General features: G+C 41.4%; 2 protein-coding genes across 8 annotated transcripts; both read left to right on the top strand.

Annotated features, from left to right (window-relative positions):
• The first annotated feature begins 1,138 nt into the window (after positions 1-1,138).
• Positions 1,139-16,154, top strand: stard3 (StAR-related lipid transfer (START) domain containing 3). Of its 7 annotated transcripts, none has more exons than XR_008413244.1 (16): positions 1,139-1,197; positions 1,550-1,576; positions 2,685-2,908; positions 3,439-3,516; positions 3,683-3,760; positions 3,832-3,885; positions 4,118-4,235; positions 4,301-4,402; positions 6,103-6,158; positions 6,234-6,326; positions 7,221-7,283; positions 9,144-9,239; positions 9,317-9,396; positions 9,611-9,722; positions 10,478-10,582; positions 10,663-10,756. XR_008413244.1 is itself a non-coding variant. In XM_053852359.1 (16 exons), the coding sequence occupies exons 3-16, from the start codon at positions 2,696-2,698 to the stop codon at positions 11,635-11,637; spliced, it is 1,353 nt and encodes a 450-aa protein (XP_053708334.1). In that variant the 5' UTR covers positions 1,139-1,197; positions 1,550-1,576; positions 2,685-2,695; the 3' UTR covers positions 11,638-16,154. The 7 variants fall into 7 exon arrangements, 5 of the variants coding, with proteins under 5 accessions (XP_053708334.1, XP_053708336.1, XP_053708337.1 ...); XR_008413245.1 differs by having other exon boundaries at positions 9,611-9,654; positions 10,663-10,715; XM_053852359.1 differs by lacking the exon at positions 9,611-9,722 and adding an exon at positions 11,515-16,154.
• A 2,141-nt stretch (positions 16,155-18,295) lies between these two features.
• On the top strand, positions 18,296-22,898 carry mreg (melanoregulin). Its single transcript, XM_053852365.1, has 5 exons — positions 18,296-18,477; positions 18,855-19,017; positions 19,785-19,875; positions 19,940-20,103; positions 21,784-22,898. The coding sequence occupies exons 1-5, from the start codon at positions 18,386-18,388 to the stop codon at positions 21,979-21,981; spliced, it is 708 nt and encodes a 235-aa protein (XP_053708340.1). The 5' UTR covers positions 18,296-18,385; the 3' UTR covers positions 21,982-22,898.

The following is a 22,898-nucleotide window of genomic DNA, read 5'->3' on the forward strand; positions in this document are numbered from 1 at the left end:
ATACAGGGACATGGCAACTTGTTCCATATAAATCCATGTTTTACTGGAATGTCACAAAAGAACATTGGATATGTGTTTAACTGGAAAGTCAATCTAGTCCAATCTAATCTAAAAAAATCATTGCCCAACATTTTTAGTACAGAATAGCTATACTGTCGCTGCAATGAGATCAGATAGACGGTGGTAGTAGTGCCACTGCAACATCACATGTTTAGGAGGCAGTGAAGAAGAGCTCACGCAGTAACGCAATACACACTACTGTGCAGTATGGTCATGTGGTCGCATGTAAAATGGATGGAGGTTTTACAGATGTGTTAAATCCAAACGCACGGACGTTGAATCATTTTTTTCTCACTGAATTTTGACCCTGTTCAAGCTCCACAGAGGTGGAAATAGCAGTTAGGTTTGACCTGTTGACCTTTCTCGGTCAGGGGTCGCCGCCACAGCAGTTTCCTCCACCTTGGTCTATTTTGTGATTTTTCAATGACTGTTAAATTAACTTTTGAACAAACAATACATATTTTAGGCCACTGAGGGCCTTGTGGAGTGATGAGGTGGGTTGGAATTGGCCCGCTGGCCTGGGGTTTTACTCCTGGAGCTTTAGTATTATGGTAATGTCAGACGTCACTCACGCTGGTACAAATAAACATTTGTACCACGTTTTGATCAAAATTGTTTGAATAAAAAATTGTATTATATATATATATATATATATATATATATATATATATATATATATATATATATATATATATATATATATATATATATATATATATATATATACATATATATATATATATATATATATATACTGCTTCAGTTCAGATTGATGTTTTCGATTTGCAGTGGAAAAGTCTTATATGGAATACAAAATGTAATGTGTTTAGTAGTAAAACCTGGGAAATCGTTTGTTTACATGATTTCAGATGTGTTCTGTACTAAAGTTTTCATAATGGTATGGATCTTTGACGCCTAAAAACATCGTAATCATGAAGAATAACGCCAAAAATAACCGAAACAAGCAGGATGTTTAACAACAGACCAACCGGTAAGACATGTTAAGATGGTAAAGTACTCCGCATTCGAAATCCGTCACATGATCACGGTGGCTCGGATTGTCATCTTGATGCTACATATACTCTTTGTGAGGCCATCCCGGAAGACGTGTCGGCTGATGATGATGCGGTAAACCAAGTGAGACAAATTTTCTACGCTTTATTTTTCAAATGTATTCTACTCATTTGCAGAGTTTCACTGTTTTGATATAAAGATGTGTTTATAAAACAAGGGAGAACTTTTCACGAGGCCTTTTTTGTTGTCTGTGTCACACAGTTACCTCGCAAGTCTTTTTCGTCAGAAACGATACTTAACCCAACTGCATTTAGTGGCCGTTTTTAGCGTTTTTTTTCATAAACAGTTGTAGCAAATGTTCCTCAGCTCATACCAGGATGTAAAGTTTTGTTGCTTTTAAGTGTTTTCGGAGTGAGTTAGCCGGTTAGCTTTCCCTAGCAAGCAGAAGTGACAGTTGTTTGTGTTTTCTTTTCAGCAGAGTGGAGCTCTGAGACCACCAGAGGTATGACACATGTTTGTTAACATATCCGTTTGTCCATTGTGTATCTCAGTAGGTCAGTGATGAGTCAGGGTGAATATGTTTTCTTAATAGCTGGAGGAACAATAAAAACTCATTTGTCGAGGCTCAATAAAAGTTCAGATCCATAGGTTAGTACTTTATTCCCCCCCAATAAAGTTGTTTATTAGTGTAGCCTGGCATTAACTTCATTGTATTTTCAAAGTACACGAAACTGAAACTAGCCTGAGGTGTTTTATTCGTACCATAACATAATATAATTATATGTTCACCATTCGTTGTATGTTCATCATTCCGCAAGGTCTCTCGTGGGTGGAAACAGCATTTGCACAGCATTTGAAAAATATTAAAAACTATTCCATTTTTGTTTGATTTTCTGGCCTTTAAAAAGTCTGAATTTTTATATTAGTCTCTTACCCGGAGTTTCCCCAGAAAGTCGAAATATAGGTTATGCTCAAGACACGTTATCTTTTTAGTAATGTATTACGGAAAACATATAAAAACTGGATTGGCCAGTGAAGGCCAGTGTGCTTTATAAGAAGGCTTTGCAGACATTCGTTGAATCTAGGAGGTGGACGTTAGTAGGAAGCAAACTACCATGCCGTCTGTGAGAAGACGTCCAGGTAACATTGTTCTTTGATGCTTTGTTTCTTTAATGAGAAACAACTAACCTGTGCACTGTAGGCTATGTGAACGCTGCAGTTGTAATGCTGCTTAAATTGGAATTTGGGGTTCACAAAGGTTTAGAGAAGTGGATGAGAAATGGAGAAGCAGTGATTTAGTGCAGTCATGTCATTGCCATAGAACTCTGTTGGATATGATCATTAGGTGCCCTTTTTTTATGTGAAAGAGAACTGTGCCAGTTGAATTTCACAGACTATGCAGTGGCTGATCTTCAGAGGATGTTGTTGCTGTACGTAGTTTTTACTCAGTAGCTGTTGCAAAATGATGCGCTAATGTGGTGAACTTCTGCAGTGATCTATCGAAGCAAATTTCAGGTAATTTCGACAAGGCTAAATAGGCTCACTAAGTTGTTTTCATTTTAAAGACAACTGTTGTTTATTTAATGCTGTGTGATTATATAAACTTTCAGTTTCATCAGGAATGCCGGGTGGAGACTACAGGGAGATCGGGGGCAGCCTCCCTGCCATCGCCTCCCTCAACGCGTCCTACTCCACGTCGCTGTCCTTCCCGTCCCCCTACATTCTGGTGCCGCCCGCAGAGCGGAGGATCATCTCTGATGTCCGCCGCACCTTCTGCCTCTTTGTGACTTTCGACCTTCTTTTCATCTCCCTCCTGTGGATCATTGAGCTGAATGTGAGTGCTGAAATCTGATTTGATCATGCAAAATTCAGATAAATGTATATACATAATATAAAAACTACATAAAATATATTGTGAGATGGACTTAATTATGTTATATTATATTGTTCTCACAAAGATTCATAAGTAAATGATTTAAAATCATATTATTTATTTTCACTAAATGTCTGTCATCATTGTGAAATGGTAAACCAGTGCCGGTGACAAATCAAAATTCCATGCCGTTTTTATTGAACATCAAACATGCTAAAAAGAAGTTACGCTAACATCATTGTTATCAGACTTATGTATCGTTGTTTTCAAGTGGGCCTCCGTGCTCCTGTCCGCTGCTGACAATTTACGCCTCATTCAATTCGACATGAGAAGTGTGACTTGTTTCCTGTTTACACAACGGCAATAATTCCCTCTCACTTTCATTTTAAGCTTTTGTTTGCTTTAAGCTGTTGCTAAACTTTACTTCTCTACTCCCCATCAGTAATAGATTAACAACATAAGAGAAATAAACTTTACTCTGTCCTCTGCAGATCTCCAGCACCATCTGGGACAATTTAGCGAATGAGGTCATCCATTATAATTTCCAGTCTTCCTTCTTTGACATCTTCGTAAGTTTGAATCTTATGGTTTTCTTTCTATAGTTAAATTCACTTGCAGTCCTGCGGTTTGATTTCTGATCCAACCTGTTTAGACAGGACTTATCTTTCACTGCCGTCAAGTTCACTCACATGAAGCTGTTTATTGACCGGAACATGTCAATATTTTCTTTCGCAGCTGCTGGCTTTGTTCCGATTTCTATGCCTTCAAGTAGGTTACGCTGCCTTCAGGTTGAGGCACTGGTGGGTTATCGCGGTAAGACAGCTCATTCCGCTAGAATGTGTCCCGACTCCCTCAGTGTGTAACAAAAACACTTGCTTCCTCAGGTGACCACCCTGGTGACCAGTGTGTTTCTTGTCGTCAAAGTTATTGAATCAAGCGTGAGTCACTTTGTTTCAAATTCAATTTCAATTCTTCTTCATTGTCTTTAACTTCTGCATTCAGGTCAATAGGCCAAAGTGTTTTTACTGTTTCACGCGCAGTCGTTGTCATGTCATAGAGTGAAACTTGCCAGCTCCAATGAGGAAGTTGTAAAAATTCCCACTTCTTCCTCGCAACAATGTAACATTTCAGTGCTCCTCTTTTCACATTTTTTTTCTTCCTCCCACGTAGCTCTTGTCCCAGAATGCCTTTGGATATGTACTACCGATCACCTCGTTCGTGGTGGCCTGGCTGGAAACCTGGTTTCTGGACTTTAAAGTGCTCACACAGGAAGCTGAGGATGAGAGAGGTGAGAGAACAGAAATGGAAGTCATGTTGTTTTTACTAAAATGTAACTTTTTTTTAAAACCACAGCCTACTTAGCTGCAGTGAATGCGGCCTGCGAGCGGGCGCCCATGCTCTACCCTCAAGCCACGTCGGACGGACAGTTCTACTCACCTCCTGAATCAGTAGCAGGTGATGCCTTCTAAAAGCAACGTCGCATATATGAGTCCACAATGTGACTCATTTGAAATTAAATTCCCTTGTTATTTATTTAGACTCTGGCTAGACATGACTATCAAACTATAATCTCTCCTCAGTAAATGAAAAGGTTTGGAATGCTGATCTCGTCTTATCAACTGCAAATGTGTGACAAAACTGATAAAGACACTGAGTTTCAATATTGTCTGGACAAACATTAGATAATTCTAAATAGGTGTCAGCAAAGAGAGTCTGGATTGTGCAACAGCCATTCATCTAAGGAAGGGTTGGCTAAAGCTACACTTGTAATGACAGTGAACAAGTAGAATCATTCAGTCATGTTCTGAAAGTGAACAGCGTACATGTGACTACTGCATTGCACAATCTATACTTAAGTTGACCTGTGGGATTCTGGAAAGCAAAATGGAGTTTATTAAGAAACAACGTAGGCTGGCAGTCGGTCTGGGAAAAGAAAACACTCTGCTCCTATTGCATGTTTGATGTAGGGTTGAAATAAACTTCCACTACTACATGATCAAAAACAGCATTTTCTTGCTCTAACCCCTTCAGATCTGAATCACATCACAGAACTCAATACAGTATTTTTTACCCTATATGTCAAGGTTTTTGTGAAAGCATTTTGACTGTATTCCTACATGACAATGCAGGCTTTCCTGTGTAAATATTGTGTGGTGCGCATTTTCACTGTTATTTGCACTTGTTCATACATGCAACATTAGGTGGATATTTGACCATGCTTTGCAGAATCATCATACAATTTGGATGTAAAGTTTAAAATGTAAATTCAATTTTAGATTAAAAAGCAGCCTTAAATTATAATAATAATAATAATATAACTTAAGCCATTTCCTGTCACTCAAAACAGGTTCAAACTTGTATCTCTTCAGGTGTTTTCACTGCATGTCTTCTTGACTTTCTACACTACATCCTCTGCTTGTCGCTTGATATGTGAAACATGTAGCGCAGCAGCTTTTCAAGACGCACTTCCTGTGTGAAAGGGAATTTCCTTTCTGGGTTTCACTTAGGAATTCACAAATGGAGTTTCATGTACCGACAAACATAATGTTCCGCCACAACCTGTTGCTGTTTTTAACTCGTGGGCATTGATTCTTGTTCACTATTTTTGTTCCGCCTACAAAGTTCTTGCTTTGCCTCTCAAGCCCAGCCGTTCTCCAGCGAGTGTGCGTTTTTCTGTGCCAGCGACCTCATGTGATCACTGCTATTTTCGTCACAAAGCGGCCTGTTTGCTGGTCAATCTGAGAAGGGTGGTTTTAAAATTCGACAGAACCAATGTGTGGCTGTTTGTATGAAATTTAAGAAAAGCATCATTTGTCTCACTTTCCATGTGTTTTTAGACACAGATAAGACTTAAAATTAATCCTCCAAGTCTGCGACAAAGCATTGACCAGTGTTGGTGTTTATTTTTGTTGTGATACTTCCTGAAATTTCTGGATGGTTACGACGTGCTTTCACGAAGCAGTGTTCTCATTTTCAGAGATGGCGCTCTCAACTCACATCTCTATCAGCAACCATTTCAGTCTTCACGTCACTTTTAAAATGTGAACTCCGAAAATGATGGCACTGTTTCATGATGCCTCATTTGCTCAGGTCACTAAGTTTCATGTTCACTCATTCAGTCCCATCTTGGTAAGTTTAAATGTTTCATCTCGCAGGCTCAGAGGAAGATCTTGATGAGGAAGGTCTGGGGCGCCGCGCCGTCACAGCCCAGGTACCTGACACCTTCCCATGAACATACACACGCATGTTTTCTCCCAAACAATTCCAACATTTCATGCCTCTGCAGGAGAAGGAGTATGTCCGTCAGGGTCGCGAGGCTATGTCTGTGGTGGAGCAGATCCTCACGCAGGAAGAGAACTGGAAATTTGAAAAGAACAATGTAAGTATTTCCGCTCACATGGTGACATCCAAAATACATTGGGCCCCATAATACGCTTTCGTGATCCACCCACAGTCTGAACACAGTTGTTGCCACACTCTTCTTCAGTAATTTTTAGTGGTACTTTCAGTATTTTAGTAGTTATTCAACTGTGAAATTTAATAGATTCATTAGTGTGTCTAACAGTTCATAGCACATAACGTTAGTTCAGTCAACATAAAATGTGTAGCTGACCTCAGATAAAATTGTTTCCGTCCAGAAATGTTGAGTAAAAGAGTCCAGCAACTAACCAATGGTGAGGACAGTTAATACTGGCCCAACTGCTCCAACAGCTACTGTTCCTATCCATTTTTATTAGTTTTATTATTCTTATTGGTTGTAGATGGTCAACATCAGAGTTGTTCCTCCTGTCTTTCCTGTCAAGCATTTGGAACTCATACAAGTATTCTTACTGCATTGTTTCCTTCTTGGGTGTCTCCCTTCCACTAATGTATGTAGTCACTTCTTAACAAAATGTGTAAAGGCAGGTAAGCTAAATATGTGCTTTATTATTGCTATTAATTTTTATTATTATTATTGTTATTATGTTAAGAAAATTATTTTTTATCTTTGCCTTATGTGCATAATTACTGATCACTCAATAAGAAAGTAGAAAATGAATAACAGCAGTTATTGAACAGTTGAACTGCTGTGTTTCTGAATTTCTGTGTAACTATCCAAATGAAAACAAAACAAAACAAAACACCATAGATGTTAGTCTGTAGTCAGTTTATCACGCCAGTTACTGAACTGCACAACCAATATACAAATAATAATGCTATACAACTTTCCTGTTTTAAAGCCATTATTGTGCTTTTTTAAAAGTAAGTGGGCATGTTGTTTCTGCCATTTCAGGAGATGGGAGACTCTGTCTACACGCTGGAGATCCCCTTCCATGGAAAGACTTTCATCCTTAAGGTGAGATGTGTATGCAGCTATTGCAGGCAAGTTGGTTTACAGTCAGTCAAACTATGCCAGTTAAGATAATATGGAACTCTCATCGATATATAAAGCAGGCGGCAACCTCTAGGGGGCACAGTGTATTTACTTTACTTGAGATGTGAACAATGCTGTGGCTGTTTCTACATCACTGCTTTAAGTTTGTCTGAACTTGGAATAGAATTAATTCCATTAAACTAGTGTTGGATGAAATAGCGATATGAATGAAATGCTTTGACACATAACTGAATAATCCGGAACCGAATGCAGCTGTGTGGCTGCTTCTGCTGTCTCTGTCCTGCTCCTACTTCTCCCTTATGCTGTGGAATTGTTGGCCCAAACGTGCTGCCTGCCACCGTTGGTTGAAGTTTAACAAATGTGGTGTTTTTCCAAGGCTATTTCAATGACTGAAGATTTATTTCGGTGCCGTGTGTTGACAGAGACTATCAATTTAAAGCTGTAAGAGTTGTATTGTGAGAGTTAGGGGGCATCTTTTTTTTTCTCAGGGCTTTCTATTGACAATAGAAAAAGACAATAAACAAGGACTCATACATCAGTAGGTAGCCTATAACAGACAAAAATCTGTATTGAGTCACACTTGGTGAGTGTTGAAAATTAGTGAGGTTTACTGTAGAATTTAAAAATATATAATAACCTGCTCTCAGTTAGATCACGAGACATGGTTACGTAGGAAGTATTTTGGTAGTCAATCGGTGCATTCATGTGCTTCTCGGAAAATCCCATTTGTTCATTTGTGTCAAGTTATTTTGACTTAATTGTCTACATGTGCTTCACAGTTGACATGTATATCAACGGATGTGTGCCTGTCAGTTGATCCAGCCTGAAAACTTTGTGCTGTCATCGCTTGTGTTGTCGTCCTGTTCACGTTTTACTCCCCAATAGACGCTTTCACTCCAGTTTTCATAAGCTATTGTTGTTGAGTGGTTGCTCCTGCCATTGATCTGGGATCTGCTTTTGAATCCACCCAGCAGTCAGCTGACAACCACATGAGTTACACTGGTGGGGAACTTTTTGCCTCCCGTAACCATCATGTCAAAAGCACCTGTGCAAATAACTGAATTCATAAGCATGCGTGCATAATGCAAGACACTTGCGTTGAAACTGATTGGTCGATCGAGGGTCATCTGACTAGGAGCACAGGGGACTCTTCATACGTTTATCGTCCGTTAAATGTGGATTAACCTAAGAGCGCGACTGGAACATGACATTGCTGAAATGTGTTGAAAATGTCATGAAATTTGTTCGACCAGTTTATAGCCAGTTCTGAGGAGAGCGTTTTGACTGGCTTTCAAAGAACTTCATGCCCAGAAGAGCTCAGAACAAATGCAGCTGTGTCACTCAGCTTAAGTGATCTGTCTGGAAGTCAATTGGTACAACGTTCCACCTCTCTCCTTTTTTAGCTATTACATGTTAGAAATATAATCCAATCTTTAAGCTAAAAAAATGAGTAGAATAACCTCGAGGGCACAGGGGTATGTGAACCTGCAAGATGCCAGACGGAGTGGCACGTGCTGCAACGTTCACCTTGCTTTTTATCAAGTGTTTTGGCTTCAAAGTCATTGCTTAGCTAACAGTCAGAGAGCAAGAATCTGAAAAATTGCAGACCAAAACATGGCTAAGTCATATAGACATGTTCATTTCATTTCAGTTATGAATGTGCATTATTTACACTCCCTATTTTTTTAAAGGGTGAGAAGAATTGGTCAGCCTTGTTCCTATTGAATGCTTCAGGAAACGGAAAAACAATTTTTGCCGGTCATTTCAGTCCTGCTGATGTTTTCACTTTCCTCTCATGCTTGTATAACCTTTTGTATCCAGGCCTTCATGCAGTGTCCTCCTGAACTTGTTTACCAAGAAGTCATCCTGCAGCCGGAGAAGATGGTGCTGTGGAACAAGACTGTGTCTTTCTGCCAGGTGAACCTTTGTGTGTTTGCGTTGAACATTTCTGATGAGTTGCAGATGCTAACGTGTGGTTGTGGTGCTCTCCTCAGATCCTGCAGAGAGTCGATGACAACACCATGGTGTCCTATGATGCGTCCTCCGGGGCAGCAGGAGGAGTCGTTTCCGCTCGGTAAACAAATCAGAAATGCATCTGCTGAAAGTTGATGTCACAATTATGAGATACTCAGGTGAACCAAGCTCAGTGAAAGGAAAAAAGGAGGAACCCTGAGATGGAGGCAGAGCTAGCGGCCCATTCTGCTTGGGTTTTGTTCTCTCACGCATCAAAGGAGAGACATGAAGCAAAATGAAAAGTTTCAAAGTTACAGATGCTCATGTTTTCATAGGGAGTGGCCAGGAAGGACAAGTTGGAGTCCAAGTTCGACGGCAGGTTGGTGGAGAGGAAGTGACATGTTAGAAATGGAAGTAGAAGCAGAAGAGGAAGACGGGCATTACAATGTCAGTGATCCAGACTGAACAACGTAGAAGAAACACTGTTCTCTTTGTGTGTGCACCAACATTTAGTTTCCCTACATCACCATATATCGTGATGCATACAAGTGCAATGCCAGGGAACTAACTCTGTAAACAGGCATGCTGAGGAGGTTCGAGCAATATCAGGGAAGATTTTAGTGATTTGTCAATCGCTTTATTGAAACCACGTCGTGGTGGAAGTGAAGACCAGCTGTTGACTGAGGACTGCAAAACCAGATTGAGAACAAATGTTCATCTTGTATTTCAAGGCAAGCTACTCTGCCTGGTCGTCCACTGTTAACTCTGCTCAGCTGACTGACCACAGTGTTCCTGACCCTGAGTTTTTTGACGCTTTTCAACCCTCGTCCTGAATGAGCATCACTAGCTAGAGATGATGATTTTGTCATTCTGCTTCATAAGTTCTGGCTGTGTCAAAGAGTATCTGTAAAGGCTGATTCCTCACGGGAGGTAAAAATTTATAAATGTTTTAGTACTGCAGTAATAACAACTTTATGACTCTGAAGGGACTCAAAATTTTTCAGAATAACTATTGGAAAAATCTACTGAAGCTACTACTGAAGCTTAACTAAATACTTATTTAGTCATAACAGTTTCTTTTTTCAACCATCCATTTGACTATAATTCAAGAAAAGTAGTTTCAGTTTTATCAGTAAAACAAGTAGAGACAACCATAACTTTCCAAGTACAAGTTCATTGCCTCATTTTACTGTTTTCTCCAGGGACTTTGTGAATGTCCGGCGTGTTGAGCGCAAGCGCGACTGCTACATGTCTGCGGGCATGGCCACCGTACACGATGCCAAACCTCCCTGTGGTCGCTTTGTGAGGTACGACTGGAATGAATCCAGCTATGCCTGGGTCATGAAGTCCACCTTCCTCATGGCTGCTCTGCTCTGCTCTGCCTCAGGGGTGAAAACGGTCCCGGTGGATTTGTGGTCCTCAAGTCAACCAACAATCCGTCCATATGCACCTTCATCTGGGTTCTCAACACTGACTTAAAGGTGAGCTTTTCTTTTCTTTCTGAAGGCAACCAGAAGAATCAGGAGCAGTATTTGGTCTCTTATTCATCTCAGAAAACTAGAAAAGCACTGAGACAGCACAGACCTCCACCTCATTTCAAATCACTTTATAAACTCAATGAAACAATGGTAAATATAATGAACAATAAAACCGTCTCCATGATTTAAGACTGCCATGCTACTACTGCCATTAGCTTAGTACAGAGGTGGGCAAGGTGCATCCGGGGGGCCACATGCGCCCCTTTCACGAAGCCCTTTTTTTAGGTTTCCCTTTTAAAAATTTGCTCCTTCTGATGAGAGATTCTCATTTAAACATTAGTTTTTGTCCTTCAAAAATGAATATTTGAAAATTATTTTCAAAAATACCTTGAAAATGGAGTTATTTTACCCATAATCTCCGAGGTATTTCTCTTCTTCCAGTATTTTTGATTTATATTGAGAATATTTGAATAAAATAATGTCAAATCAAAGAATATATCAGATTAGATTAGTAGCTAAATAGTACTGTATTTCTATTATGACAGCATTAATGTCTTCCTTTTTGTGACCTTTAGAACAGATACAAAGCGTGTTATAAGTTTGCCATTAAGTGCGAGTTAACTCACCTTTAGTGCGATTAATTGAGATTAAAATTTTAGTCTATTGACAAACCTATCATTCTAGTGATTCAGTTCAGGATGCCACCAAAATGTCATCACAAAATACCTAGTCATAGTCTCTAAAGAGGCCTCTGTTTCCAGGGTCGACTGCCTCGCTACCTCATCCACCAGAGTCTGGCGGCCACCATGTTTGAGTTCATGTCCCACTTGCGTCAGCGCATGTCTGACCTGCAGCCTTCATTGCGCTCCCACCACCACCTGTGACACAAGCCCTGCTGTGCTTTTTGAGGGAAGCGGTCGCCCCACACTTTTTTTTTTTTTCTTGTTCTGTGATGCAGTTTTTTTCTGATGACTGTGCAAGCAAGAGGAACAAGACCTCGATCACTAAAAAGAAGGAGTCTTCCAGATGTCAGACACTTGAACAACACTACTGTTGTTTTTAACTTTGATTGTATCATGTGCACGCGGGCCTCGCGCCGCCCGGCACTGAGGACAGTTGAAAGATGAAGTCCCGGCTTGTTACACAGCTTCTGAAGCCGCCAACTCACTGAGCCTTATCTTACTGTCTACACACCTTGTTGGTTTTTAAACTTGTTGCTTTGTATTTTTTTTACTCGATCACACTTTTGTACGGTCGCCCACAAACAGGTCTGTATCAAGAAGCGATCACGCTACTCCTAAAATCCGCACCGCTCAAGCAGTCACACCGAAACCCAAGACGCTGCGGGCTCAGAACTGGTCCCATTGCCTGCACGCAAGGTGGTGCTTCATATAAACCAAAAAATGACCTTCATTTGACCCTTCCCACATATTGGAAAACGCACAAGCACGACTTCATGCCCTTGTTATGTTTGTATCTAGTCACCTAAGTCCTCCGAAACCTGCAATGGTTTTCCATTTAAATGGAATAGCTTCTGAAAACATCTTAAAAAAAACTGTAACATCACGGTGCCTTCCACCTCAGGACTTCTGCTGAGTCCAACATGCTATTCAGAAGAGGTGAATCGAATTGCAACTGCAAGGTTTCGCCTCAGTTTTCGACTGTAACTGGTGCAAGTTTAGCATCACAAGTGCCACGCGACATCAGACAACCTGGCAACAACGTTTCAAATGTGCTTCTAAAGTAAACAGCAGAGATCAAATGTGGCTGGAAAATAAAAATGAAATCCAACTGAAAGAAGTGAGACGTCACTGTGCCTTTACCTCCAGGCGTCTGTGATCATGTTTCAGTGCAAAGTCACTTCCTATAACAGATCTCTTCTTTGTTCTTTACCAAAAATGTGACGAATAATATCTTGCACCTCTGAAGAAAATTGTACTCTACTAAATATTGAACCGATGTATTGCGTCATGATGAGAACAGGTCATAACCTCCAGCTATGAATGTCCTTGAGAGGCTCATTTATCGTTTACATCTCAGCATGTGGTTCTTTAAGACGTCTAGATCTTATTATTGAGTCAAGCACCTGCAGGTTTAGATGGACAAAAGCGCTGACTAAGCTTCTTAGCTCTGCGGCTTTCCCTGCTGTTTTGTCTGAGAGTGACAAAAGCTGCCAATTGAGTCCAGTGTTTACTGGAATTAACCTCGTCCGCCGGATTATAGCGACGTTCGCAGCGAGGGGTTTCCTCAAGTGACCGCGAGGTGAACTGGCTCCGTCCAAATAACCTGGACATTAGTGCCACAGCTGGCGGTTCGGTTTTCAGAGTATTATGGTGTGACTTGTTGCCGCATTGGAAACTGGACCGAAGCTGAGGTGATGACATCGCGGCGTCACTTCGTCTTCACCGGTTTTTGTCCAAGTGTGTGTGAAAACAATCTCTGTCTGGAGGGATCAGGGCCGAGCCACGCGGCGCAGATTTGTCTGGCCGCCGTGTCTCAGTGGGTTTTTGGACTGCTCGCCGTTCAGACGGGATCTCTGTAAGTAGTGATGATCAACTCTGTGCCTTTTTCACCATTGCATTTTTTTTTTTGTGTGTGTTCATTTAAACGGTTCTACTGTTTGGTTTGAGGACCAGAAACTGTTCATGTCCAGTCTTAAATAATAAACTGAAGTAATGATGACTCACTGTGGTTATTGCGACAAAGTCAATTTTAATATATTTCTGAATATTATAAATTGTTTGACGATGCAAAAAAAGATTTTCTTACTATTTATGTTCTTCATGTGTTTTTCTTTACTGTTGCAGGTTTGAATGATTCAGTTCTCAATATTTTTCGTTTTAATTATTATTATCATTGTTCTGTTAATGATTATAATTTGTGTCTGTGGTCCATATTCTTCACTGAATTTACCGGAATTTAAAACGTAGCAAATACATTCAATTCATACACAGGAACTTTTTAAAACATAACTTTTTTTTTTATAAGAAAAAAAAACCTTAAAAGTACAGCTGTTCATATTCAATACTGTGTAAAATGTATTAGCATTTTTCAAATGACCTATACCTCGTAACTGTCCAATAAATACATAAAATAGATATATATTCTCCTTTGCATCTTGAGTTGAAAGATTTTATGCTGAGCTAAATGTGAGTGTCAGTTTGGGAAAGTACAAGCATGGTCTCTTTTTGGATACTGAAAGGAACCATGAAAACGGAGTGATGTGCTCACTCACACTCATGTAGTTCATTTCCGGCTGTTCATCATCACTAAGAGTGGCTGTTAACAAGTGTCAAACCCGAGGCCCGCAGGCCAAACCTAGCCTGACTAGTCATTTCAAGTGGACTGTTTGTTCACCTTGAGGTTTGACGCAATTCAAGAGCGCACAGGTGAGTGTATCGTGACACACAATGGTCAGTTTGACGTTTATCAGCTGTTCTCCAGCAAGCGCACGATCCTGTTGAACCATTCCCACATGGGACACTGGTGTGAGGGAGTACGGTGAAAGATTTAAAATGGGATTTAGCGATAAGCTAATATTAAATTAAAGTTTTTATATGCAAGTTTTTTATTTTATTAAAAAGAAAACAACTAAAAAGTACATCTGTTTATGTTCAATACTGAGTAAAAATAATAATAGTAATAATATTGGTGTTAACAGCAAGTTTATTAGCATTTTTCAAATACCTCGTAACTGTGTAATACATGAAATAGATAAATATGCTCTTTTGCATCTTATTCTTAACTAGTTATTATTGGTATTTTTCCATGTATTTTTATTGGCGTTGAAGCCGCAGCTGAAACGTCACCACCTCATAAATGACCTGAGCTTGATGACGTCACATGAGTCGCTTTCTTGAAGCCACAGAGCAGTTGATCTGCTGCGTCACTGGTGAATGACTTGCGTCATGAGATCATTCCAACCATGTGACTCACAGGTGACACACTCTGCCGCAGAGCTCTCTCTCTCTCTCTCTCTCATGACCGTGTAATTGTACAGCCAAAGTGAAGAATGAACAATGTTCTGCTCAAGCTAACCCACTTTTTAGAACCACAACTAAAAGTGTTTGTGTTTATCGTTTTAGGACATGAGAGGGTCACGTGAAACTAACATTGGGAAATTCCAAAGTGGAAGTGAAATGTTTTCTTTGGCTCATGGGAACAGGAGGAGTCTAAAAGAGAGATGTTAAACGTTGCTAAATATTAATATACAGTCATGACTGGTTAAAGGTCTGACTAAAATATTGACTCTCTTGAATGGTTTAAAACAAATGATGGCTTATATTTTAATGTATGTAGGACTCGTACCTCCAGTTTCCCCAGGCAACTCAGGTTCCTGCGAAACATGTTGCATTCCTCCACTTTTTGAATCCCCACACAACAGCTTAGAAAACTTGTTCGACAGTGTTGCTCATCATACATTGTATATTTAAGCATGAAAACATGTATTATGTGTCACGGTAAAGAGACATAAAACATATTGAAATGAGGATCTATTGGAACACTAGTGTAAAATAAAATGTGAGCATATTGGACAGAAGAGATATTTGGGAGTTCCACTGTACATTACATGTACATATATATTATAATACTTCAGTGATGTTCAGGGAGATGGTTCACTCTGTGAATATATTACAGTGTAATAAGGTTTTTTTTTTTTTTTTTAGCGCAGATATGATAGTTTACGCAGTTGAAGGCAATTATTTGTGAGTGATGTGTCGATGAAGCTTCATGAAACAGTACCCTCATTTTCAGAGCTCAATAGGTGGCGCTCTTGGTTCAAAACTGATGTGAGGTTCCATTGAAATTGTCGTAGTACATTGTACTACAGATGCTGCCATGTGGATAGTGATGAAAAAAAGGACACTGTTTGTTGAAACTTCATCAAGTGTCAAAATCCAGCCTGACTAGTCATTTCAAGTGGCCTGTTACCTTGAAGTTTGACACGATTCAAGAGCGCACAGGTGAGTGTATCGTGACACACAAAGGTCAGTGTTTGACGTGTTGTCAAACCTTGCTGTTTGACGCACAATCTTGTCGAACCATTCCCGCATCGGACGCTGGAGTGAGGGAGTACGAGGAAAGATTTTAAATTGTATTTACGTGTCAGTGTAGAGGGAGTTGTTTGTCGCCTCCGAGAATGATGCTGACTCAGCAGTCGATAAGCTACTATTAATAACCACCGTACGACAAACATTACATTTATAGCTCTGTGCTTGCATCCCGTCAAAAGTATTTGACTTTAAAACAGCATAGTGTGTGTGACGGGACAGAAGACAAAAAGTGTTGTGTGTTGTCCCCGGGGCCTCGCGCTCAGCTGAAGAAGGGGAGCTGCAGCTGCTCACATGATGCTGCTGTGACTGTCTTCTGAGGCCGGCTGGGTTTGCCAGTATATGTGTGTGTGTCCCTCTCATCCAGGGGCCAGAGTCTTTCATGTGAAGCTGGAGAGAGGCAGATCTGCCTGAGCCTCTGAGCCACCCGCGGACTTTGGCCCATGACCAGGAGGACGCACTCGGATGTACCAGCGTACGGCGGAAAGATGAATTAGGTGAGTGAACCTTTTGTGTCACTCATATGCATATTTTAGAGGTTTTTAGATTCATGCCGAGGAGCCATTCAAGAGACAAATGTGTTTTTGTCAACGCCTTGTCCACATTTACTTTTTTTCGCTATCTTCCCCTGACACCGATGGAGCCTATCCCAGCTACGCAGGGTCCGGGCCGGGGACCTCAGAACTATGTCACCTACTTTTTATCCTAATAAACTCAAAAAAAGTATTTTTTCCACTTCTCTTGCTGATAATTTAGAGAAATTATTTAGAATATATGAAGAGGAAAAAAGGCTAATAAAGCGAATTATTGTTATTTTTTAAAGAATCATGCTATTCAGTAAGTGGAACACTTTTTTAAACATGTTATTTAATGAATTGTGAATAATTCTGAAGAAAAACGTGTCACCGTAAATATAATTGTAAACATTTTCACTTGTTTCTCAAACTTACATCATTTAAAAATGCTATTTTGGCCGGCTCAAAAGCTGTCGCGAACTCAGACTGACTTTAAAAGAGCATGAGCCAGCATTATAAATGTAGCTCATTTATTGGAGCGAAGCAAAGCTGCTCGTAATGAACCGTTTCCGTGACCACACCAGCAGCCTGTTAATCCTCACTGAGAGAATTAGAAAGACAGCGTCATGGACTTCTAATGATCATTTGCATGGTTAGCATGCTAGCGCATTTGGTAACCTCAGTTCAAAGGCGCGAAGGACCAGTTAAACACCCCAAAAATATCAAAGAGATAAATGAAACAAAACGCCTGTTCAGCTAAACTCTCTGAAAACAGCAGTGACAAATCCCCCCTTCATGACCGAATCATTCAGGAAACTGCCGTTAATAACTTCTTTTTATATCGTTTAAATCTGCCTTTTTTGTCGCAACTGAAGAAAATGTTCTTTCACGTGTGGACCTCAAGTTTAATGGTCGCTCATTGTCTTTTAATGCCTCATGAATTCATATTAGTGAGGCGTGTTTGAAGCTCATGGTGAGGGGGAAAAGGGAGCTACTGTAGCTAGCTGCTAGCCAAAGAGAAGAAGGGATCACCCAAGTGTGTAGAGCAGTCCAAGTCCGAACAAAAGATGGGATGCTTGGCTGGACAGAAACAAAAAAAAAGGTGGAAATGACTGGAACCTGAGAGCACTTGGTAAAGCTGGTAGAAACAGGAGGATGCTGAGGCCACAACCGATACCGATACCAGTTTCATACTGTTTCTTTTTTCCATTTTCAGTTCAAAATTTGACATCAAAACTCCACATTCATAAAGCAACAAATAGTTTGTTTTCAGACCCAACAAAAAAACAAAACAAAAAAAATAAAAAATGTGAAATACTTTTTGTAAAATATAATTTGCTATTTGTTTTCAGTTATATATATTTTCTAATTTAATGGTTAAATATTGTATCTTCAGCTTCATTCCACAAGGGGGCGCAGAATGTAGACAATATTTTTATTATTATTGTTATTATAAGAGACACAGTGAGACCTGTCTTAAAAGCGTTTCCAACGGCAAGTATTAAAGAGGGTTCTCCAGCTGCTTTTGATGCTAAACTGTTTTTTTTTTTTTTGCCGACGGCAAGCAGTTCTGGAAAGGAGACTGCAGCTCGTGTTGAGTGCTGAGTGTAGATGTATGGATTTTGAGTTAAATGTAGCATCAACGCTAGTTTAAGTGTGACGCATGGATATAAATATGTGGACCATGTGACCTCATGGAAGAACCTTGGAATCACCTCAAGGTGGTTCTTTTGCGTCTTCACTCAATTTTTTTAAGGCTCAAGTTTGTGAATTTCACGAACACTCCATTTCCTTTATAACTCAGTCAGTTTAGTTCATAGTGATTTGAAGATCTCTGTCATGTGTGTTTATTTCCTTTGTGTCTAGTCAGGTGGCCCCTGGGGCCTTCACTGAACCTGCTGCTTCTCCACACTGAGTCACGTCACTGCATGAATCTTCATCTGACCATACTTTTCTCTTACAGCTCCCGTGGTGTAGCTGCTCACGTGGAATCATCCATAACACCAAGAGGAATTTGGGGACGTCTTTGAAGTACTCTGTGAAGGCCTGCAAGTCTTCGGTGCCAGATGGGTTCAGCATTCCAACGGTTCTTCTGCTGCTGCTGCTGCTGCTGTATCGACGATGACGATGATGAAGATGAGAAGCAGCCTCTCATTCCGTAAGAGGGAAACATTTTATTGAAACTTCCACCAGCTAATGCTCGTGGCTGCCTTGCCCACCTAACTGCAGGTTTGTGTTTCATGTTCGGGAAAGATGATGCTAAATTGTCCTGCTGGACGAGTCCCTCTGAAAACCAGGTCGAGTCAAGGGTAAACAGGTGCCGATAAGACCTGAACAATCACAGTCAAAGTCAATATGGGACCATGTTTGACCGAGAATAAGGCCGCTTTTCAGGGGATATAACAAATATTTAAGGGGGATATTGCGAACCTTAAGCCTTTTCTGTGTTCAGGTCAGGACTAGAACAAGAAAAGAATTTGTCTAGAAGACTTGTCAGGGATGAGTGTCTCACTACTGTCCTCTTGTACTACGCAGTCAGGACCCGTTGGAGTACTTCAATCGTGAGGTCCAGAAGCGGCGCGATGAGGAGACGAACCTGTGGAGTACGCCCGGGGACCCAAGTCACTCGGAGAGGGAGGATGACAGAGCGCTGTACTCCCTGCTGCAAGCCCGGAACAAGACCCGAATGGGATCCACAGTACGACTTTCGTTTTTGAGTTGCAATGAAGACCAGAGTAGCAAAGTCCATGTTATGTTTAGTGTCAGATCCATGGAGAAACAGTGTTTTGCTTCAGGGAGCGTGACCTACACACAAGACTTGATACTGTGAGCGGTTCAGAGCTACACAGGACAGTTCCAAAAAAATGTTTTTTTGCATCGCGTATAATATTAGTCCCATTTGAATGAGTTCTTAGTGCTATAAACATAAGCTTGTTGTTATATTGTAGCTGTTTTGTTGAGAAATAGATTATACATAGTTTTATCTGAGCTGCTATTGGTCATAAGAGCTTAAAGGTTCGATTCCAGCTGAAGACACTCTTGGAGAACATGAGTTCCTTCCAAGTGAGGTCTCCTCTAGGCACTCCGGTTTCCTCCCCAGGCTTTTAGCCAGGAATGGACATCCAATTCTTGACCGTATGAAACTACAGTCAAGAATCTGGCGTCCATTTTTTCATGTTTTGCAGACGCCCAGACGCCCTCCTACCTAAAAGCCTGTTCCTCCCTCTGTCCAAAAACGTGAATCGATAATGTTGACAGTGTGTTTCCCAGTAAGTGGCGCTCTTGGTTTTAAAATGATGGTTGTTCAAATTCCAACATGTTAGAGCAGAGAGTGCCATCTAGTGGGCTCTGAAAATGAGGACAGTGTTTCGTGAAGCCTCGCCAGCCCATGATTGTTGTGAACCCATCAGGGAATAAGCAGAAGAATGAGGCCACCAGTTGAATAAGTCTGCTGTTGTTGTCCAGGGTTATCGGCGTCTGAGCGTGGATATCGAGGCCATGAGAGACACTCGAAGAGAAGTCAGAGACAAGTGGAAAACCATCCTGGAAAACCTTGGTGAGACTTTGTAAACGTCATGTGTGTCATGGGACCCGACTAACCAGCAGCCTTGGTTCTCAAGGTTTCATGGCTGAGGCCGACTCGCTGCTCAACGTGTCTGCGGGCGCCTCACATGACCGCATGCGGAACGCTCAGGCAGCACGAGACATGCTGCAGACGCTACACTCCGAGACCTCCATCTTTAACAGCAGAGAGCCGCCGCCCGAGAGATATCTCTTCATCCTGGTGAGACGGGGCGGGATACACCTGATAGATGGACCCCCAAAATGCGATGCCCGATTAGACCTCTGATGTCCTGTCTTCAAACCTCATGCTGTTTCTGGTCTGCTGGATGAGCAAGGTCACGAGTACCAAACCTAACTAGCTCATGGGAAGCATAAAAACGCTCCATAACTCAGTTGTCCATAAGCGTCCGTTCATCCATTCGTTTTGCTCACCTTCCTTTATGTGATGCTAACACAAGGAGAATCGCATGTTCATGATGTGTATGTGTACAAGATCTTCTCGCAATATTGGTAGAAGTAATACGAGTAGTGGCAGTAACTGAAGTTGCAGTACTTAAGGAAAAGTTCCTGAAAATGTGCATCTTACTACCATCACTTCTCATGATGCCTCCACCGAACACCTCATACTTCTGCAACTACGAGCGATGCCACCTAACCCTGACTTGTACTCCATAGTGGCCCAGAGTTTTATGAACTGTTGACAGTTGAGAACTTTGAAATGTACACCACTAGAAGTATTTAATGGTGGCGTTGTGGACCTCAGGGATTCTTGTTACATCATTGCTGAAGTGTCCTCAGAACAAAGAGCGAGTAGAAGTTATACTACTAGGCTTGTTACTGTTGGTCTTCCTGAGAGGACATCATCATGTCACGTTCTCTTCCCTTCCAAGAAGCTCTCGTCCAAACACAGCCTTTCTATATGCAGTGATGTGTTCAGATTTTACTTGAATTCATACGAAGCCCTGGAAGTGACATGCACGTGTTTCAACGTTGTCAGTCACTGTCTGCAAGTTGGAATATTGCAGACGTCAAAGTGTCTGCGCTTTTAACACTCTGCTCAAGTGCCTTCTCCTCAAAATAATAGCACATGTGGCTAAGCTACACGTATTGGAATTGGCATGCATTTTCTCCCGAGATAACAGTTATCTCGAGACAATTTTTTATCTCGTGATAATTTGTATCTCAAGATCATTTTTATCACGGAAAAAATAAAAAATAAAGTCATGGGTGTAGTTTCCAGGGACGTGTAATACGTGTAGCTTAGCCACATATGGTATTATTTTGAGTAGAAGGCACTTGATCAGAGTGTTAAAAGCGCACAGACTTGCAGACAGTGACTGACAATGTTTACAAACAGTTACAAAGCCATGGGAGACATAGTGGTTCCAGGAGGACGTATACAAAATGCTTTGCCAGAGAGGCAGTTTCGCAGGCGCTGACATTTACGATCCTATCTTGAGATAAAAATTATCTTGATATAACTGTTATCTCGAGATACGCATTATCGCAAGATAAAAATGATCTCGAGATAGTTGTTATCTTGGGCAAAAAATAATAAAGTCATTCAAGTCACATCCCAAAAAAATAAACACATGCATGTCACTTCCAGGGCACCGTAGATACACATTTTAAAACTCCAAATGAATATCATACATTTTTGCGTGCCGGCCCAAGCTGTGATCTAAACAGCTTCATATCAAATAAATAAACAGCAGTAAATGGTGAAACAACCAAAACCACGTTTATTGCTGCAACATGTTGTACTTCCATCACCGTTAGTGCTTTGAACTTCTCGAATACTAGCACCACTGATCACTACTATGACTACTGCAACCGATATTTTCAGTCCAAAGAAGCTCAAAAGGCTACGTGACGTTCATGCCGAGCCGTTTCTCCGCAGGACCGTCTGATTTACCTGGACATCGCTGAGGACTTCCTGACCAAGGCCAGGCGCTTCTACCCTCCCAACGACGACTCGGAGGAGGAGACACCGGGGCTGGCCATCAACCTGCCGCTGCTGCTGGCCCGGGTGGAGGCCATGAACGGAACCGGAGACGAGGACGAGGAGGACGAGGACAACTTGAGTGACAGGTCCTAACTGGCTGCAGTGGTTGGTGACAAAGACAGGTGGCAGTAGTCGCCAAGTCATGGGTGACAGAACAATCCAGCCGTTGCACACCCTCTTTTTTGTCTTACTTTTCCTCACATAAGCATGTGAAAGGGTTACTGAATGATCATGCGACCGCCATTCTTGTCGGTGTGCCTCTGGTTGGAACCTCCAGGGAGATGCTATCTCTGCAGACGTTCCTATAAATATTATGTCCTGTGATCGTCAGCACGCAGACACATGATCGCAGCTAATGTTGTGAAAAGCCCTATTGATTCTGAAAATGGTCATTATTGTATGTTAGTGTGTGACAATTGCGCCGGCGTGTGTGAGAACGCGTGAGGGGGCGAGTGCTTTCTCTCAGTCGTGGTTGTTGAACTGTGAAAGATGTATTGACTCGGTTAGTGTTTCAGTCTAAGATGAAATAAAGTTGCCGCCTGGAGCTCCCTCTGCGTGACATGCTCTGTGGGAATATGCACAAAGTGGCTGTGTGGATAGGTGACGCCTCACGTGGCTCACACTGCGGTCGCCGGGCCAGGTTTGGCTCGGTGGAGCCGGCCTCTCCCTCCAGGACCTGCATCGGTTGAAAGATGGTTGGCGATGAAGAGCTTTTTGGTGATCAGCTGCTTCTTGTTTTTGTTGTTATGTAAGTGTAACACTAGTGCGAGCACATGTCTGCGGCCACCTGCCGCTCCCAAATCCATACTAAACTGTCAACACTGAGAAAAGCACCTAAAACACCGAGAATTCAAACATCCTGTTTCTGACTCATCCGCTCTGGAACTATCACTTTTGCCGCAGCTTTGTCTCGCGGATGACCTTCATGTCGCCTCCGTGCTGACAGCTCATTCAAGTGCCACCTTCCAACAGCTGTGAATGTGCTGTTGCGCAACACAAGTTCCCCCTGA

Source organism: Synchiropus splendidus, chromosome 19 (genome assembly GCF_027744825.2).
Source record: "Synchiropus splendidus isolate RoL2022-P1 chromosome 19, RoL_Sspl_1.0, whole genome shotgun sequence".
Classification (NCBI taxonomy): domain Eukaryota; kingdom Metazoa; phylum Chordata; class Actinopteri; order Syngnathiformes; family Callionymidae; genus Synchiropus; species Synchiropus splendidus.

Excerpts from the sequence above, each read along its gene's own strand:
- stard3 (XM_053852359.1), top strand. The coding sequence starts at position 2,696 with ATGCCGGGTGGAGACTACAGGGAGATCGGGGGCAGCCTCCCTGCCATC. Across the intron at positions 3,761-3,831 it reads GGCACTGGTGGGTTATCGCG|GTGACCACCCTGGTGACCAG; the intron begins GTAAGACAGCTC and ends TTGCTTCCTCAG. Across the intron at positions 7,284-9,143 it reads GAAAGACTTTCATCCTTAAG|GCCTTCATGCAGTGTCCTCC; the intron begins GTGAGATGTGTA and ends TTTTGTATCCAG.
- mreg (XM_053852365.1), top strand. The coding sequence starts at position 18,386 with ATGGGTTCAGCATTCCAACGGTTCTTCTGCTGCTGCTGCTGCTGCTGT. Across the intron at positions 18,478-18,854 it reads GAGAAGCAGCCTCTCATTCC|TCAGGACCCGTTGGAGTACT; the intron begins GTAAGAGGGAAA and ends TGTACTACGCAG. Across the intron at positions 19,018-19,784 it reads AGACCCGAATGGGATCCACA|GGTTATCGGCGTCTGAGCGT; the intron begins GTACGACTTTCG and ends GTTGTTGTCCAG.